Source organism: Onychostoma macrolepis, chromosome 17 (genome assembly GCF_012432095.1).
Source record: "Onychostoma macrolepis isolate SWU-2019 chromosome 17, ASM1243209v1, whole genome shotgun sequence".
Taxonomy (NCBI): Eukaryota; Metazoa; Chordata; class Actinopteri; order Cypriniformes; family Cyprinidae; genus Onychostoma; species Onychostoma macrolepis.
In genome coordinates, this window is record NC_081171.1 from 11052897 (window position 1) to 11072166 (window position 19270).

The following is a 19270-nucleotide window of genomic DNA, read 5'->3' on the forward strand; positions in this document are numbered from 1 at the left end:
CATTTAAACAATTTTCACTCACTCTATTTGATTTTGTTTGTGTACCTAAAGAAATTGTAGCTTATGTTGAATTATATGGATTTATAATGCATAATATAAAACAAATTTGATTTGGCTTGCAAACACTTTTATTTTCTAGAACAAAACCACAAATCAGTGGCAAACATTTCAATTTTTTTTTTCTTTCACGTTTACTTTAAATCCCTTTTTTGTTACTTTCAGAGAGGAATACTCTGGCAACACTCAAAATCACAGGCAGCACATGGCTTCTGTCCATTTTAAGAGACAATGATTTGGATTTACAGAACATTCTTACAAGGCAAACACGAACATTGTTCCCTTTGTCAAAGATTTAAATGTGATACCAATGCCGGTGTCACATCCAAAACAAAAACATTTCTCCCATAATGCTCCACTCCAGGAGGAAGCACAATTAGAATGACCGAACAACACAGTTGTTCCCTCAGAAAAGACGAACAAAAAACAAAAAACGAATGACACTCTTCAAACAGTGAAGTTATTTCAGGTGAAGAGTGGAAATAACTGAATGAACACATGATTTGACAGATGCAAAGAAAACAATATGAAACTTGATCACAAACACAGCTCAGTAACCATATACACTGGTTCCACAGCGGTGAGGAATTTTATCTCCATACTATGTATCTCTGAAAAGTCCATATTTATGAGATTTTCACTTTGGACCTACAATCACGCAGTTAATAATATCACTGAGCAATAATACAAGAGTACCACAAGCATTCTGTGCAATATTTCAGAAACTGTCATTATTTTCCTTCCATTTAAAAAAAACTAACAAACAAAAAAGGAGATTAGCATGGTTTCTTATGTATTTACCAATAGATGGTTTCAAAAAGCTCTTTCAATGTGTTATAAATTCTTCTTAGTAGGCTGTACCGTGAATATACTACAAATCTAACATGAATGTAAACAAATTAAAGACCAGCTAACACTGATTAACTGTGAATGCTTCTATTGATATACACGGTCAGGTTGAAAAGAAACTTTACAGAATGATTAAAAGAAGTAATTGCTGGTCAAAAACAAGTATTTGAAAAATCAGAAATTTATCAACAGTAGCCCTTGAGTTTAATTTATGGCTTTGAGATACGAGTAAAGGATAAGCACAAACACACATACATACTTATGCACACAAACCTGAAAAACACCTGCCAGATACATAACGTTTGCACATACGAAGGAAACATATCCCATTATACTGTACATGCCAACATCAAACTTTCAACAAACACCCCACTTAGACTAGAAACGTACCTAATGCAGCTTAAATTTGATGTTTGTGCTACACATAAAATGTAAATACTGATTAAACAGATTTTGCTAAATAAATCACTGGAATTTTATGGATAATATTTCCAAACCCATTCCTTCAGAAAAGACTTCATTTACACCAAAAAATGGCTGACATCTGTTTGAGATGACTATTACACGTTCTGACAAATCAGACCACAGATTAAACAATAAAAAAACAAATGATGTCAAAAAAAAGAACCAAACTGATAATGCCTTTTAAAAGATTAACATAAAATATGAGACCATAATGAAACTATAAAATAAAATAGATTTAAAATACGACAATACCACAATGGCCAACGAGTAATTAAACTGAACATGAATATAACAGTCTGGTAAACAACATGAGCATCATCTGGTTGTGATTACCAAGCAGATGACCTTTGTGTGTGATCTGGAAATACCTGCTAAATAAGTGCACGTGTTTGGCTTTGATACTGGACAGTCCGACGTTACAAAAGACAGACACTTCATACAACCTACTGGCAGAAACAGCAGAGTTTACAGATTAAAGTGCTAGACACCAATACTGAAGCGCTCTTGCTAACAGTACGGTTAGTTTTTAACTCTGTGCTTTGCCTGTTCACCCAGAGTAATGGCAAGACAAAATTAATGGCACATTCCCTTAACAATAATGAATAAATTCCCTTCCATCTATATTTTAGGCACAAAAAGCAAACTTAATAACATCTCCCCACGCTTTATGCCTTTCTGTATCAATCAGTCCAGTCCAGTATGAAGTGGTTTGTGGTCCACATTCCCACAGGTAAAAGATCACCAGCGACCACTGATGCTCGCCATGTCCGAGTGGAACTGGCGCGACAGACGACCGCTGGCCCCGCCTTCTAGGAAGGAGGAGCGAATGTTGGGCGTGTCAAAGAGCTTCCTCCTGGTCTTATTCAGCTCTGAGGAAACATTCAAATATCATCAGTAAACACATGAGCTTTGTTCCTAAACCTAATGAGCTGCATCTCTCCCTACATATAGGCAGCATCCTAATTCAAGTGGAACTTTATGAGTAACTTATTTGAAACTCTACATAGGTAAATACTCTTTTAACAGTCACCAACACACATCACACACAAGTAAATGCTGACAGCATTGTTAAGTGATCTCTAGGTAGGCTGCTCACTAAGTTCGGAGTAAAGATACTACATAGTATTCCAATTTTATATAGACTGAATCTATGAAAGAAGAAATTGGAAGAATAGGTTGAATCTTGGAAGAAATTGCTTACTTTACAAAGCAGTGACTTCACATCCTATTCTTTCCACATCCTTTATTTTTTTCCCCTGTTGATCTGTAGCTTAGATATAAACACAAATCTTACTGACCTGAGATCGCCAGTAACATTTTCCGGCGAGCACCAAATGTTGTGATTCCCAGTTCCTTTAGGTCTGGATCCGTTAGTGTGACAAATGTTTGCAGATCAATCTATTAGACCATAACACAGACATACACATACAAATTAACATTTACAAAAACCACAAATAAATCCACTAATCCACATTTTTCCTACTACAGTGATTGCAAGGTGAACTAGCAAAGCGTCTTACTTTATTTCCTTACTAAGAGATTCAAAATGTTTATGCAATTTAAAAAAAATTACTAAAAATAAATCAAGGCATGTTTTCCACACTGCTTGTACTAAACAAACACAAGAAAGAATTATATTTAATCATTATATTTTTATGCACCAATATGACAATACGTAAATATCAGTATATGCCTAAATAAATATTTTACCATGAACACTTCATGAACATTTTTGATGATTGCAGACACATCCAAATCTAAATTCATTCCTCAAATAATGAATTACTGAATTACCTCCTGCTGCTGGAAGATGTCTGTGTATTTGCCGAGACCAAGTTTGCTGAACAGCTCAGGGAGATCTGTTCCTTTGAGAGATGAACTGAGAGAGCAGCCATTGCTGCCAGACATGGAGATACTGTCCATATAATTACTGCTGCTAAGATACTGCTCACCTACTGACCCAAACACACAGATAAAGTTTAAGACAACTCGTGAGTAGGCAGTAAATTTATTGCTTTGTGTTTCGAAGAAAGAGAGTGCAAAATCTTTAGTCTTACAAGATTTGTTCTTGATTCTCTTTGGGCTGCTGACAGCAGGGGAAAATTCAGAATTTCCTGGCAGTCCGTTACCATTGATGTGAACGTTCCCATTCAAATCCCCCCAATTATCGGATTTGGTGTCATTACCCAAACCCTCCTGACTCCCAGAGTGTGAGACAGAGAGATGAGAGTCCTGAAACCATATACACAAAAAGCAACTTTGAAACCCTGCTTTTTCAAATAATTTTTGAAGAGAACAGCTTCATATCAACTGAACTAGATTTATGCTGCACCGGAGAGTTTGTACCTCATAAGTAGTGCTTATGCTGGGTTTATACGGCACATGATGTGCCCTGCGCAGCTCTTTAATGCTCTCCGCTGGCATTGATTTAGAGAAACCCAACCCGCTCCAGGTATTTGTGGGGGTCCGAATCTCCGTCACAACCGGCTTCTTCAGCATGGCTATACAAAAACAACACAACTGTTTAACCACAACCTAACTAGTGATCTTTTATTCAGATGTTATTTTGAGATCAAGTCTATGCTCACCTTTAGTGGCCAGTAGCTTCTTTTTCTCATAGTCAAAAGCCTGAAAATCATTGATACACAAAGACAGTGTGAATATGTTTTAGTTTGTGTACACTTGTATGTAAGTGCAGCGTGTGTGTATGTGTATATAAACCTGCATATGTGGTGCAAGTCGTCTTTCTGCAGCTCTCTCGCTTCCTGGTGCTCTTTTGTCAGCCACTGGAGTCTCACAATCAGAATCGGCCAACACACACTCAACACTGCGCGCGCGCACACACACACACAAAGAAAATTTAAGGATCACTTAACAGCTGCAGTGTAACCTTAAATAAAAAAAAAAAAACATAACGGAATTTCCATGATGATGTACGGTCATTTTATGATTAAACATACTGAAGAAGTGAGTTCTTGGTTCTCTGCAGAAGTTCCATCGTTTGTCGTTTTCCTGATGACATGGTGCAAGAGGCCAGCATCTGCTTTAGCTCACTCCCATTGGCTGAGTGAGACGGGCTTCTGGGCATGCCCACTTCAACAAATGTATCTGAGCCTGACACACAGATAAATGGTGGAATAACAGTATAATGCATTAATACTGTGCACAGTGAATTAGGGTTGCAGAAAATGTGATTACATGCCAACTGTACTGTGCCAACTATAAAGTTTGATAGAGGAGGGATAATGGTACACGGCTGTTTCTCGGGTTGGGCTAGGCCCCTACATTTGAGGGGAAATGTTAATGATTCAGAACATTTAAAAACTTTGTGGGAACAGTTTGGGGAAGGCCATGACTGTGCATAACTGTGCCCTAAACTATTAACTTGACTGGGCCGCACAGAGCCCTGACCTAAACCCCTTCAAACACCTGGAACAGAGATTGAGAGCCAGGATGTCTTGTGCCTGACCTCACAAATGCTCTACTGGATGAATAGGCAAAAATTTCCACAGAAACACTAAAGAAAAGGAAGGGGAAAGAAAAGGAAAAATATATTTGAATAAATTGCTGTTCAATTGTGTAAATTTCATGATTTCAATTAATTAGACATAATTTTTGATTAATAAAATTTAATTGAACAATTAAAACAGATTATAGTAAAATTAAAATGGAAAAAAAACGGAATTTGGAAAAAAGTAAAATTGTTTTCATAGGGCCCTATTATAGCTGCAATGGAGAGACCTTCTCCATTATTAATATCTATGCATTTAGAATGTGATGTCATTAAAGTATCTGTTGGTGTAATGGTCAGGTGTCCCAATACTTTTGTCCATATCATGTATAAAAAGTTTGTGTTTTCTACCTTCATCTACAGATTTATTGGAAATGGATTCTGATTGGGAGTGTCCAATGACTTCCTGGGATGTGTCACAGTGGGTGGAGTTCAGCGATACAGAGGAGATTCGACTGTACACAGAACTGGCGAGCTGCAACATCCAGAAGAAACATACACGGGAAGAATAATGAGTTTAAAACAAAACAGATGCACTCATTTTGAAAATCGCCTTATCAATAAAGGACACATATGATGCTGACTTGATTTTGGCCAAAAAGACTTATCTTAAAAGGCAGCATATTTTAATCTATAATGCCTAAAAATGTTGCCTACGTATACAGTTTAGTAACTTTGATGAAGTTTCTCACATGTCCGTTGAGATGTTCTGCACTGGCAGGTTTGTGTATTGGTGCGAGTCCAGGTGGAGGGGACGGTGTGTGAGCGTGTGCTTGACTCTGGACCCCAGACAGCAGAAGACCACTGAGAGTCGACTGAGACACTGACTGCAGCATCAGGTCTGTGGAAAACCCTGAGCCAGGGACAGAGAGAGGGTTATGTAACACGCATATACAATATATGTGGTTGAAAAGAGCACACACTCACCTGCTGTGTTAGCTGTTGAACTGAGAGCATTGGCCCAAAGTGAAGCTGTGTGACCAGTAGCATGTGAATGTGTGTGAGCAGGTGTATGAATGTGCTGTGAGTTGTTCACTGCTCCATTCTGAATGTTTAACACAGAGCCGTGCCCATTAAGAATACAGTTTGGGTTTGGGGAACCATTAGGAATGGGGCTGACAGACGACCTTAGAAGACCAGCTGATGAAAGAGAGAGAAAAGAAAGAGTAAGCAATGTAAATACCAAAAACATTTTTTTTGTCCATAATGTTTTAACAGCTAAGTTATTATTAATTTATTTTGCTCCGATGTAACTTTCAAATCAGAGACAGCACAAGAAATGTCGAGAGCCAACAATTAGCATACCAGTTAGACCCAGTGTTATTGATTTACTTTTTGTTAATATTTAGATTTTTTTTAGGCTTCTGTTTTCACATGAATTTTAATAAATGGTTTAGTCATTTTTGTGTTTTTGTCATTTTTATATGCCTATATTAATTTTTATTTATGCGTTTTAGCTTATTTACTTTTATTTTAAACCTAACCCTAAACTAAACAAAAATGAGAAATTTTAAATTTTCAGAAAGATTTTTTTTTTTTTATTTCCAGTAACTGGACCTGACTGAAACATTTTTTTGTAACATGATTTATCTAAATACCATTGTTATCTGACTTTATTGCTTTGAAATGTTACCTGCTGCATGCTGCTAAGCTAAAAATTTGATACTCTAATTGTATATTACTCAAATGTTGGATGAAAAAAAATTAATAATAATAATAATAATAATATTATATATATATATATATATATATATATATATATATATATATATATATATATATATATATATATATATATATATATATATATATATACACACACACACACACATATATATATATACACACATACACACACATATACGAAGGGTTGAATAACAAAAGAATAACATAATTATGCAATTTATTTTTAATATTTTGTATTATTTTTGTAAAAAATGCACTTCCTCATTGTCTTATCCATAAAGGCCGTGATGCAGGCTTGATTAGGCTAAAAATAGATTTATTACAGGGAAACATAATTTAACCTTCAATACCTAAAAAGTTACCTAGGTAAAAGCTTGCTAGGTTTCGAAACAAAGCTATTGTTACCAGCAAGATTGTTAACTTTTAATCACTATTATGGCATGAATCCTTAATGTAACTGTACTGCAAATATGCCCAATTTGTGAATGAGAACAACAAAGCTTGAGTCTTGAGAACAACAGAGGGGACTGTTTTAAGTCACACTAATACTGTGTGAGTGAATGTGGAACACAGGCAAACACAAGTACACACACACACAGCTGTAGCTAATTATGGATCTGCTTGGCAGCGCGAGTTGTAATCTACCAACACAGACAGTAGTAATTATAGTGACTGCAGAGCTAAAGCAGGACTGTGTATGTTGTATTGATATAAACAGGCCTTGCTTAGAATACACATTCAAGGAATTACTTTTAGATCATAAATGTACCTTGCACAAGCCATTAAATACATCTAAAAATATCTAAATATACAACTACATTACCCAGAGTGCTTAGCCTCAGTCCAGCTGAAGCTAGGGTGTCCAGTCCAATGGAACCAATCAGGGGAGGAGAGGCAGGAGCATGTCCGTTAACAGCCACATGGTTGATAGGAGGAGGCACACAGCTGGACTCCAGTCCCAACAGGATCCTGCGTACCTCATACATACTCCCAGCATTCCTTTCCACGCTCTTCACTATCACAGACTGAGAAAGAGACATATAGTTAGTGACCGAGGCTAAATGTACCACATATACACAAAAGAGCTGGATATTTATTACCTTGCTGGGCTGTTTTGGTTTGGGTTTAATACTGATGAAGACGTCCAGCTGTTCCATAAGGGTAGTGACGACCTGAGATGCCACCTCCATCTCCTCCTTAATGTCAAACAGCAACACCAATGGCAGACAGCCCTAAAATATACAGACACACATATACATATACATTAATCCCCAAAACACATATACATACATGTACATTATAAACCCAAAACCAGGCTAATTACACCAAGTTTCCTTAAAGGTATGTTCCAGATTCAGTAGTTTATTTTTTTTAAATGTAATATTATTTCTAATTATAAAATTTTAATATACCATAATTATTAATGACTATTATAATGTTTAATACATTTTTATTGATATTAATCTTACTTTTATATTAATTATTACTTATATATATATATATATATATATATATATAAATAATTTAATATTACAAGTAATAGTATTTAAAAAAATAATAATAATAATATATATATATATATATATATATATATATATATATATATATATATATATATATATATATATATATATATATATATATATATATATATACACACACACACACACACACACACATATATACATATATATATTTTCCAATAAAGGAACGAGGGAATTTTTTAATCTTCAATTGCTGTTGACTGAGCTTAACTTTTGAAATCACAATATTGCTTTAGATCATTTTTATGAATTTAAATAAAGTAGTATTAAGTAGTAGTAAGTAGCTGTAGTAAAAAAAAATAAATATTAGATTAAAAAAAAAGCTTAAATGGAAATTAGAAATTTGCCCTGGCAACTAAATGAAATAGCATTAAGCTCAAATACTACAATTACTAAAACAGAAAAAGAAATTAAATAAAAATCTTTAAAAAAAACTGAAATGAAAACTGATTATAATACTATATAATAGTATATAAGTAATACTAAAATAAAATGCTGATTAGTCTGCTAGTCCTAGAAGCAATTCACCGACTAATTGATTTTTAAAAATGTCATTTTGCACAAGTCTATTATGAGACCTCTAAAATTATATTATAGTCTGCAGTGGCAGCGTGGCTAAATCTACATTTCCTGTTTTGAAAAAAACAAGAGCAGAGAGAAGAATAAGTTTGGCATATGTCTTGAAATCCCTCTGGTCGGGCACGTTGCTAAAGCCTCAAGGTCTTCAGCCAGCCCAGATTGAGTCTCATTATCTGTCAGTACTTACAGAGACTCTCATCCAAACATCTCTCTCAATTTCATCTCTTTCAACATAACATGTGTTCTGTTTCACAGATTGGCCACAAACATGGAGAGAGATAGTAAATTAAAGAGCATAAGCCTGAATAGAAAAAATACAGACAAACTGTTGCCATACCATTAGCTGCTGTCTAGCCGCACATACGGCGTCAATGCTGCCCTGTATGTAGACGGCTGAGCGGCTAGTGTGTGTGTTGTGAGCGTTGAGCTCGGGGAAGTGTATGTGGGCTCCAGTGCGCTGGGATATGTTCTTGACGTTGGCTCCGTTGCGGCCCAGAAGGAAGTTGTGGTGCTGGGGTGCGATGTCCAGTTGTGTGCTGACCAGCACTGAGCTGGCCAAAGACCCAGCGAGGTGCTCCAACAACAAAGCTGTACCACGCTGAAACACACACAAATATGTTAGCACACACTTGATATAGATCTGCAGTTGCACAAACACACACAGGGATGCCAGCATGTGAGCTTACACATACACACACTAATAAGACCATCACCCATCTCCTGTAACGTCTTACATTATGTGGTGGAGGCTGCTGTTTTTGGTTTAATTTCTGGCAGCTCTACTCGAAAACTAAATCTCTCCATTTCACGAAATGACCTAGTTTCAGTACTTCTGCTACTCAGGAGCTCTACTCATTTCATATCTGCTAATGGATGTGACTTCAGTAGGAGGTTATGATTGTATTGGGGTCAAATACATGCACTTTGGAAATTAATTTTAATTGGAAAAAATTTTACCATTTTATTTAAAACGTCTTGGAAACTTTTACCAATCATTTATATTTTATTTTTTCACTTGAAATGGTTTTCACACTACTGTTTAAAAGTTTGGTGTCAGTAAGATTTTTTTTTTTTTTTTTTTTAAGAAATGTTATACATTCTTGCTGACTAAAAGTAACAGAAAAGACTTTTAAATTGTCATTAAATTATACATAGTATATTATTAATTATTTATTATATTGTTCTTTTGAACTTTTTATTCAAAGAATTCTTTAAAAAATATGTATCCACAAAAACAACTGTATTCAACACTGATAATGTTTCTTAAGCAGCAAATCAACATGAACATTAGAATGATTTCTGAAGGATCATGTGGCATTGAAGACTAGAGTAATGCTGAAAATTCAGATATAAAATAAATTATAAAATATATTAAAATGGAAGAGTTATTTTAAATTGTAAAATTAAATAATAAGTTTTTATTATGTAATCATCTATAGTTCACTGCTTAAATAATACAAGCATAATAATGTATAATATTACATTCATGAAAATTATAATAAAATAGATTAAGTAAAATGCTAAAATAATGCTATCAAACACAATCCTTTCAATAGCAGAATTAATTTAGGCTATAAGTCTATGACTTCATGCCTCACCTTAACGCCACTAGCATTGTTCTGGTTGCCACGGACGATGGCGGTGTTGCCATAGAGACGGGAGGGAGGTTTGAAGGAGATGGAGACGTTGTAAGTGTGGGAGATATGCTGAACCACAGGAGAGCTACAGTCCACATGCTGCACCAAACCACTGCATTCAAACATCAGCATCAACGGTAACAGCTCCTACAGAGAGGATGGGGAAGAATGATGCTTTTGAGGAAAAACAACACATGGGTTAAAGACAACATAGAACAAATGATGATCACATTTCAACCACTAGGGTGCAGCACATAAAGCTCCTAATCTATGGTTGGCTCCTTAAAACTCGACCACAAGGGGGCGCTAGCGGAAGATTTGACAGCAAATTATTTTTGTATTTTAGGCTTTCTGGGTTAAGGTTATTAATTAAATAGGTTTGTGAAAATTTTCAGTATTTTAAGTGTATCTTTCGCCGTTATATTGTTCAAAAGAAGGTTTAAGGCAAAATTCTCAGTAAAATTTGTTCTAATTTAACAAAGTTTCTCTTTTTCTCAGGTTTTACAGGTTTACATCTATTAATAGTGGGTAGAAAAAGATATGCTGTCAACTTAACTGTACATATTTACAAGTCAATACTTTACAGATAATATTTTAAATTGTGCAGGATGTAGTACAATCACAAATAAAACACAATTATTTAATGTTGATTATACACAATTATAAATGGCCTTTTATACATGAAAATATACAGGGTAGCCAGAGCTGGGTAGTAACTGATTACATGTAATCCGGATTATGCAATCAGATTCCAATAATTAAGTACTTGTAATTTGATTAAATTACATTTTAAAATACTTGTAATCAGACTACAGTTACTCTTTTATTGATTACATGATCACATGTTATTCACACAATAGCAATGAATTATTTATCATTTATTGATTCTTCCTAATTCCTCTTTTCCATCTTTTAAAGGCTCCTTTCTAAAATAGCTTACCACTTATATACACTCAGAAAAAATGGATTGTAAAGGGATCATCACACACGTGGGTCCAGAAGAAAGAATGCTTGTAAAGCATAAATTCTCACCCGTATTTTAACTCTCGCTGCTTCTACACCAGTCAGCTGCCCCGCTATTGACACCTGAGAGAAAAATATAGAGACAAAGAAATGATTGTACTTCATGATCTTTCTTCATAACATGTGCAGATGTTTATTCCTTTCTCTCATCCTGTAAGAATTTTTGTTAAGCTTAAATAAGACGCAGTGTCACGTCCAGAAACCTGATTTATTACCCATCAAAACATTAAATGGGAGGATGTGTGTGGCAGTGCGCCAGTCAAAAAACCTTAATTAAAGTCCAGCTAGTTTTATTTTTTTGTTTCCATCGTTTCATCCCGACAACCACACGTTTAATCACGCCCTGCGAGAATTAATCCCCGGTTTGGAACCAGGTGATTCGGCCCAGTTCAGAGAGTCCATCTGGTTTGGCTCTGAAGTCATGTTTGTCCATGCGTGCGCTTGTATACGCTACTAACATTCCAAACTGTCTGCACGCCTCGTCAGACCACTCAGCAGTCTATTTAAACCTGAGAGCCATCCAACAGCCAATCAGATCCATCATACTCCAAACCATTCTCATCCTCCAGCCAATACAAACTGCTTCATGTCCCTTAGCCAATAAAATGATTCAGCTAGAGTTCAGCCACTGCTGGATAGTAAATGTTGGCTGGACGGAAGAAATTTGCAAAATTTCCACAAAAATTAAACATACAGTATTCCCATAGCAAGGATAATTCACAGAAAATTACAAATTCCGTCATGTATTCACCCTCATGTCTTTTAAAACCTAAATTTCTTTCATGCATAGAACATAAAAGCCATGAATTTTGCACATAAAAACACCAAAAAGTGCTATAAAATGTTATGACTTGTGTTATGACTAGTTTTTTTTTTTTTGTGAGGAAAAGAGCAAAATGTAAGTAATTATTTGCCAGAACTGCATCACGATTGGTTACAATACAAGAACCAATAACATCATCAGTTACGTCATCTTACAGGTTTGAAAAAACAAAAGGGTGAACTTTTACTAAAATAAAAATGAAGATCTAGAAAACAGATATGATAAAATGTTAAGGTGGAAATGCATATGATTGATCTGCTGATTTTGGTCGGGTCTGTTGGATTATCGTGTGTGTGTGTGTGTGTGTGTCTGTCTGTACCTGGTTGCTCTTCTCTCCCTGGCTGTGCCTGTTGGAGTCAGGAAAGTGTATGTGACAGCCCGTCTCTTCCATCACGCGTTTGATGTTATTCCCTCCTTTCCCAATAACATGCGAGTGCTCTGTGTGTGATACATCCATCTTCAGGGTCACCCGATTACTCTATAGGTGTCAAAGGTCACAATTTAGAAAAACAACAGAGCATTCATGGAAATCTATTAGAGCTGAATTAAAACCCTTTAATCCTGCTCCAAACTCTAAGAATATTGCATTCAGATACACTACCACTTAAAACTTTGGGGTCAGAAAGATTTTTATAAAAAGAAATTAATACTTCAATTCTGCAAGAATGCATTTAATTGATCAAAAGAGTAATAGGCCTATATACACTACCAGTCAAAAGTTATTGAACAGTAAGATTATTAATATTTTTTTAAAGAATTCTCTTCTGCTCACCAAGCCTGCACTTATTTGATAATAATAGTAATAGTTAATTTTCTGCTTTCTATTTGAATTTTAAAATGTAATTTATTCCTGTGATCAAAGCATCATTACAGTCTTCAGTGTCACATGATCCTTCAAAAATCATACTAATATACTAATATGCTGATTCAAGAAACATTTTTATTATTATTATTATTATCAATATTTAAAAAAAAAAAAATTCAGGATTATTGATGAACAGAAAGATCCAAAGATCAGCATTTATCTGAAATAAAAAGCTTTTGTAACATTACACACCATACCATTCAAAAGCTTGTAGTCGGAATAAAAATTTGTTTGTTTGTTTATTTGGGTGGGGGGGGGGGATTATAGAAATTAATACTTTTATTTAGCAAGGATGCTTTAAATTGATCGGTGATGATAAAGAAATGATATATAATGTTACGAAAGATTTCTATTTCTGATAAATGCTGTTCTTCTGAATGTTCTATTCATCAAAGAAATCTGAAAAAAAAAATTCTACTCAGCTGTTTTGAACACAATAATAAATGTTTTTGAGCAGCAAATCAGAATATTAGAATGATTTCTGAAGGATCATGTGACTGGAGTAATGATGCTAAAAATACAGCTTTGAAATCACAGGAATAAATTACATTTTAAAATATTTTCAAATAGAAAACTTACTGTTTTTGCTGTACTTTGAATCAAATAAATGCAGGCTCAGTGAGCAGAAGAGACTTCATCAAAAACTTTTGGCTGGTAGTGTATGTCTGTATTTCAAGGACTTAAGATAAAATATCTTCCATGTAAATGTGTGAAGTTTCTATTTCTACAGCCTGGCTAGTTCTGCCTACAGTTAAATCTTATTGGCCAAACATTTCTCTCTACATAACTGTACATTTAAAATGGCATATTCTGACGGGCTGTATCTCATTTCATAGCATATTTTCTAGACATTTTGATTTATTCATAAAGCAATACGTATTTATGCTTAAAACAAGAAAAAACCTTTCTCGGTGGGGTAAATAAGCATTAAGCAATTAGCATAAGACAAATAAGCATTCTCTCCCAAAATCTTATGCAATTCAGCTTTTAAAGATGTTTAGATTTTTTCTGAAAAATAAAATATACTGGTTTAGATGAGCAAGGTTTTTGTAGCAAGCCCACACCAGACCAGACTTTTCCATGACAGTCATAAACTTACCTTTGTGTCAAGAACGGACATTATTTTCTCTTTTGCCTCTCGTACATCTTCCCTTTTTCCGCTGACTTTAATATGTGGGTCTGTGAGAAGAAGAGGAAGAGAGCAGATGAATGCAGGACAAGAGAAGAAAATTATACATTAATAAAGATGCTCACATTCAGTTTGATGAATTAAACTACAACTGCAGTTTCAACACCAGTGGTTTCAAGAGTTAACACTTTTCTCTGTCAGTTTACCACACTGACAACCATATATCACGAGAAAGATAGCTGCTTTACTGCTACTCTCTAAAAATAGCTTGTGTAGTGTAACTTCTTGGAATTCGTTTTTTCTCTACACATATTCTCTGACTGTCTCACTTTCCCTAAAACACTCCCACAAACTTCAGGATTGGGCCTAGAGGAGCAGGGGGAAATCAAACAGGAAGGATCGCTGTCTTAGACACACACACACACACAAAGTACATTGTTATTGGGGGAGGTATTAGAGTAACACCAGTAGGGGTCTCCTTGTTCAACCCACACCACTATCCTCTTCCTGCCATGTGGTAGTCATCAACTCCAGCACGTGTGTGTGTGGGGTTGCATGAGTGGCCAGCATGTTTATGAATGGAGAATGTCTATGCATGTCTGTGAGGAATGTAATAGTTCGTGTGCACATATATGAGGATATGATATCAATGCCAATGTCTGTCTTTCATTTGAAGTGCTCAACATATAGATGTGACTGAGTTGGTATACATATAAAATACACACACATATAGATTTGTTTTCATTTTTTGCTGATGATTATATATATATATATATATATATATATATATATATATTTGTTTTTGTTTTTTTTAATGTTAAAAAAAATCCTACTGACCCCAAACATTTGAATGTTAGTATCTTGGACATGGCTTCAATCAAGTTATTTATTTCTGTTCTTAACCAAACTGTCTGGCCTTTCTACACGCCAGTTGAGAGTGACTTTTTTTGTCCGACAGACAGCCTCATTTAAAAGTGCTTTACTGACTCAGGACAGAGTGGAACAGACATCTCTCAGATTGATAACATCTGTTACAGAGGCTGAAAAAAGAAAGAAGGAAAAAATAGAGAGAAAATGAGAAAACCGTTTGAGCTGGGAGAGTAAAATATAGTGTAGAATGTGAGTCACAAACACTGACCATTATTTACAACAAGATGAACAGGGGACTTTACAGAAGATACGGAAAGCATGAAAAAAAAAAAACAACAAAGAAAAGAGAGTTCTTGGGCTCATCATCAAAAGAATATATGAGAGGGAAATATTAACTGATTCTGAATAAACTGTGGTAAATGACTGTTAAGAGACAGAAACGAAGACAGAATGATATGTACATGTAAATTCTTTGAATTTACAACAAATCACCAACAAATGAGTTGTATTACTGATTTTAGCAGGTACAAGGCATGCACTCAGTATTTTTGTTTGTTTGTTGCACTAGACAATTTTGCAATTGGACTTGGCGGCATGAATCAGACAAAAATGAAAAATTGCAGTTACCAATATCATTTTAGAAATGCTGAAAACAAGTCAGCCATGATCAAATTAGATGAGCAATTTGGCTGGGGATCTTATCATGGCGGCCTCCATGAGGTGACCATGTGAGCTAAATCAGCATAAGTCTACTGATAGGACTGTCTTCGTCTTATGGGGGTTAAGTGATTTTAAGCAGGATTATTATGATTAATTTCTTTAGGGGTTTTAAATAGAAAAAATACTGAGTGTAAGGAGATCCGAACCTACAAAAACACACTCTTTGAGTCTCGCAGTCACATGGCAATGAGCCACATACACAAAAATATGTGCAAATATTCACAGTCATAAAGATAAGCACAAAAACAGGTCCATGAAATATTAGCCTCAAAAGAACATTCATATGTACATTAATCATCAATTATATGGAAAAGCACAAATTAAGAGCTTGTCATCTTTTGAATGAGACTTATGAGATTTACAGCAATCTGGCCTCTGGTCTTTTAAACTCATAAGAAACATTAAAGGTAGCATAGAACACTAACTTCTTTTGAGACTCCTAATCCATCCAGTTTCATGTCACTCTTCACCCACACTAGATTCAGTTGTATTTAGTGTTGCCATATCCTCTCACATTAATCATTTAGGAAAAAGCCTTAAGGGCCTGATTATGTTCTATGGCTTTTGAAAGCCAACATTTTGGTATGAACTATTGCCACAGAAAATTAGACTCTCAGACTTGCTCCACCTAATCTCCTCTACAAAATCAGATGCTAATTACCATTTTCCTTTTATACATACCACCATTTAAACATTTGGGTCTGAAAGATTTTTAATGTTTTTGAAAGAATTCTCTTAGGCTCAACAAGGCTGCATTTATTTGATCAAAAATACAGTAAAACTGTGATTATAAGAAATATTATTACAAACTGAAATATATGTTTTCTATTTGAATATATTTTCATTTATTTTGACGTCAAAGTTGAATTTTCAGCAGTCATTACTGCAGTTTTCAGTGTCACATGATCCTTCAGAAATCATTCTAATATGCTGATTTGATATTGTTTACATAATATATGTGTGCGTATTGTGTATATTATGTATATATAAATACACACACATACAGTAGCCTATATATTTTGAAAATATTGACATGTATATATTTTTATTCATGCAATTCATATCATATATAAATATATTTAATATATAATTATTATATAAAATAATAATATATAATAATATATAATAAATATACACAGTACACACGTACTGTATATTATGTAAACAAAACTTTTATTTTGGATGTGATTAATCGCGATTAATTGTTTGACAGCACTAATTATTATCAATGTTAAAAGCAGTTGTGTTGCTGAATATTTTGGTAGTTGGTAGTTTATCGTTCATCAAAAATCTTTGATCAGTTTCAAAAAGGGAAATCAATGTTGTGTACCTATCGAAAGTCTTAAAGGAATAGATCACTAAAAAATTATATTTTTACATAATTTACTCCCCCTCCTGTCTTTCAAACTTGTATGAAATTCTTTCTTCTATAGAACATAAAACTAAAATAATTTTTGAAAAAGTTATAAGTATATTTTGTATCAAGACAGCTACTAGATACTATATAAGCAAATTCTCCATCAGAGGCAGCCGCTTGTGAGCAGATTGTAGCTTTGCATAATACACTACCACAGTAACTTCTGCCATAACTACTCTCTGTCTGTGTGTTGTGTATACCTTTTTTGGACTTTGCTCCAATCTTCAGTTTGGACGGCCAGGCGATCTGAGTGTTGGTTTCATCCATGACCTTAAACACAAAAACATAAGTGGCATAAGTGGATGCAAATGCATGTTAATCCAAATATGGATTCAAAAACACATAAACATGGTACACTAATATTAGCAAATCCATGTTTGGTCGATTTGGTTCTCAAAACACAAACACACAAGAACTCATATTTCACTTATGCTAAAATATTCTCACTGACAGAAATGGTCAGGCTGTTTCAATAGAGGTCTTACAATCATCTCTCTGGCTAAAACATGCCCCACTTTCTTGTTCTCACACACATATACACACAGCTGGCTCAAAAACCCGTGAAACATGTAACAGCCAGTTGGCAGAGAGTCTTTGACAGGCCTAGTATGCTAACCAGTAGCATATGTGAAGGAAAAGAGAGAGAAAACAAGAATGGTAATGTGTTTTGTGTGCATATAAAATACACAAAAGAGAAACTTATGGTAATTTGCAGCTACATGAACACACAGGTTCAATGTTTATTAAAACTCTGCCGTGATTTTGCCTGGAGCTCAATCCTCCTCTGGAAGAAGGCAGAGCGCTTCACTATTTTTAGTGGGTTTGTCTTTCATGTAAATCCATTTTTTAGAGTAAACCACAACTTTGGCAACACACTCCTTTGTCTCTATAGAAAACAGATTTCTGTACCCGTTTTGTGGCGCACTTTCTATCTTCCTGTGTATAAAAACCTCTTGGCTTTCATGGTCAGCGAGGCTTTACTGTACAGCAGTTCTCATGAGAAGTTTTGGCAACGAACCCAATTTCTTTCAGGAAAAAAAAATATCTGAGCATGAAACTGCAGCAATTAAAAAAAAATATATATCCCGTGTGGTTTTCCCACGTGACCTTTAGGAGAATTTCAGCCTCTGGAATAATACAATCTAGAATTACATTTATTTTAATTAAACATGACATAGATTTGCACCTGCTCGTCTCTGACAGATTGACTGAATATAACAAGCAGTCATTTAGTGTCATCTCCTCAGAGAAGCTTGGATAGCATTGGCAGCAGTGAGTGATCATGACGGTAATGGTCATGCAGTGTGAATACTTCAGTATTTCACTTATTGCTTGTTTACAGCCCAGGCTGCACGTGCTTGTTCATAAACTGGAAACAGTCCCGCATGTTCTACTAAATTTTACGGCCCATACTGTTCCAGGTTTCATTAGTCTTGGATCTGTGGTTCAACAGCAGGCCTCAGTTTTTATTTTGTTTTGACACCCTAAAGGACAAAAAAACATGAGAAAGTTTTTTTTTTTTACTTAAGGGAACACGTTTATTAATCTCCCCAGATCTTCTTAAGTCGGTAAATCATACGCACAGCTGTGACGCATCCTGTGATTTAGATTTGTGAAATTATGGCTTGAAAACAGCAAAGTTCAGCAAGGCTACAATAAAACAACAATCCACACACCCTTTCTACAGTGAGCCTGAATCAAGTTTCCTTCCATGTTATAACAAGCAAAACATCACAAACAACTTTCCCAAAATGCACATCAGTAATTACATGGTTTTTAAAAGTGTCCAAAAGTCATGTTTCATTCTCAATCTTTCTGCATATATGACAAAAAAATTACATTTTATGTTTACTGAACTTTTTTATGTATTGAAAACACACGTATTTAAATTTTTTGCATGTACTGTACCATTCTGCTGATTTGAATGCCACCAATGTCACAATATGTAACAAGCAAAACTGCATTAACAAAAAAATAAATAAAAATTAACGCAAGTATTTTTATATAAATATTATTAATATTATTATTGTTGTTATTTTGTATTTACTTTTAATGCACTTATGTATGTATGTGTGTGTGTGTGTGTTTTTATGTT

General features: G+C 34.7%; 1 protein-coding gene across 2 annotated transcripts in view; it reads right to left on the reverse strand.

Moving 5' to 3' along the window:
* Positions 1 to 19270, reverse strand: part of bicc1a (BicC family RNA binding protein 1a) — a 34095-nt gene continuing 14825 nt past the window's right edge. Inside the window, exons 4-22 of one of the 2 annotated variants that reach the window (XM_058749400.1) lie at positions 17376 to 17445; positions 14139 to 14218; positions 12494 to 12652; positions 11361 to 11414; positions 10290 to 10475; positions 9029 to 9289; positions 7669 to 7800; positions 7392 to 7593; positions 5810 to 6022; positions 5575 to 5735; positions 5234 to 5357; positions 4332 to 4485; positions 4093 to 4198; positions 3960 to 3999; positions 3718 to 3872; positions 3429 to 3603; positions 3166 to 3323; positions 2670 to 2769; positions 1 to 2240 (exon numbers count right to left, since the gene is read on the reverse strand). In XM_058749400.1, the coding sequence (XP_058605383.1) occupies positions 2110 to 2240; positions 2670 to 2769; positions 3166 to 3323; positions 3429 to 3603; positions 3718 to 3872; positions 3960 to 3999; positions 4093 to 4198; positions 4332 to 4485; positions 5234 to 5357; positions 5575 to 5735; positions 5810 to 6022; positions 7392 to 7593; positions 7669 to 7800; positions 9029 to 9289; positions 10290 to 10475; positions 11361 to 11414; positions 12494 to 12652; positions 14139 to 14218; positions 17376 to 17445 (2661 nt within the window). In that variant the 3' untranslated portion in view covers positions 1 to 2109. Of the gene's footprint in view, positions 2241 to 2669; positions 2770 to 3165; positions 3327 to 3428; positions 3604 to 3717; positions 3873 to 3959; positions 4000 to 4092; positions 4199 to 4331; positions 4486 to 5233; positions 5358 to 5574; positions 5736 to 5809; positions 6023 to 7391; positions 7594 to 7668; positions 7801 to 9028; positions 9290 to 10289; positions 10476 to 11360; positions 11415 to 12493; positions 12653 to 14138; positions 14219 to 17375; positions 17446 to 19270 lie in introns of both variants that reach the window. The other variant, XM_058749399.1, reaches the window with a different exon arrangement.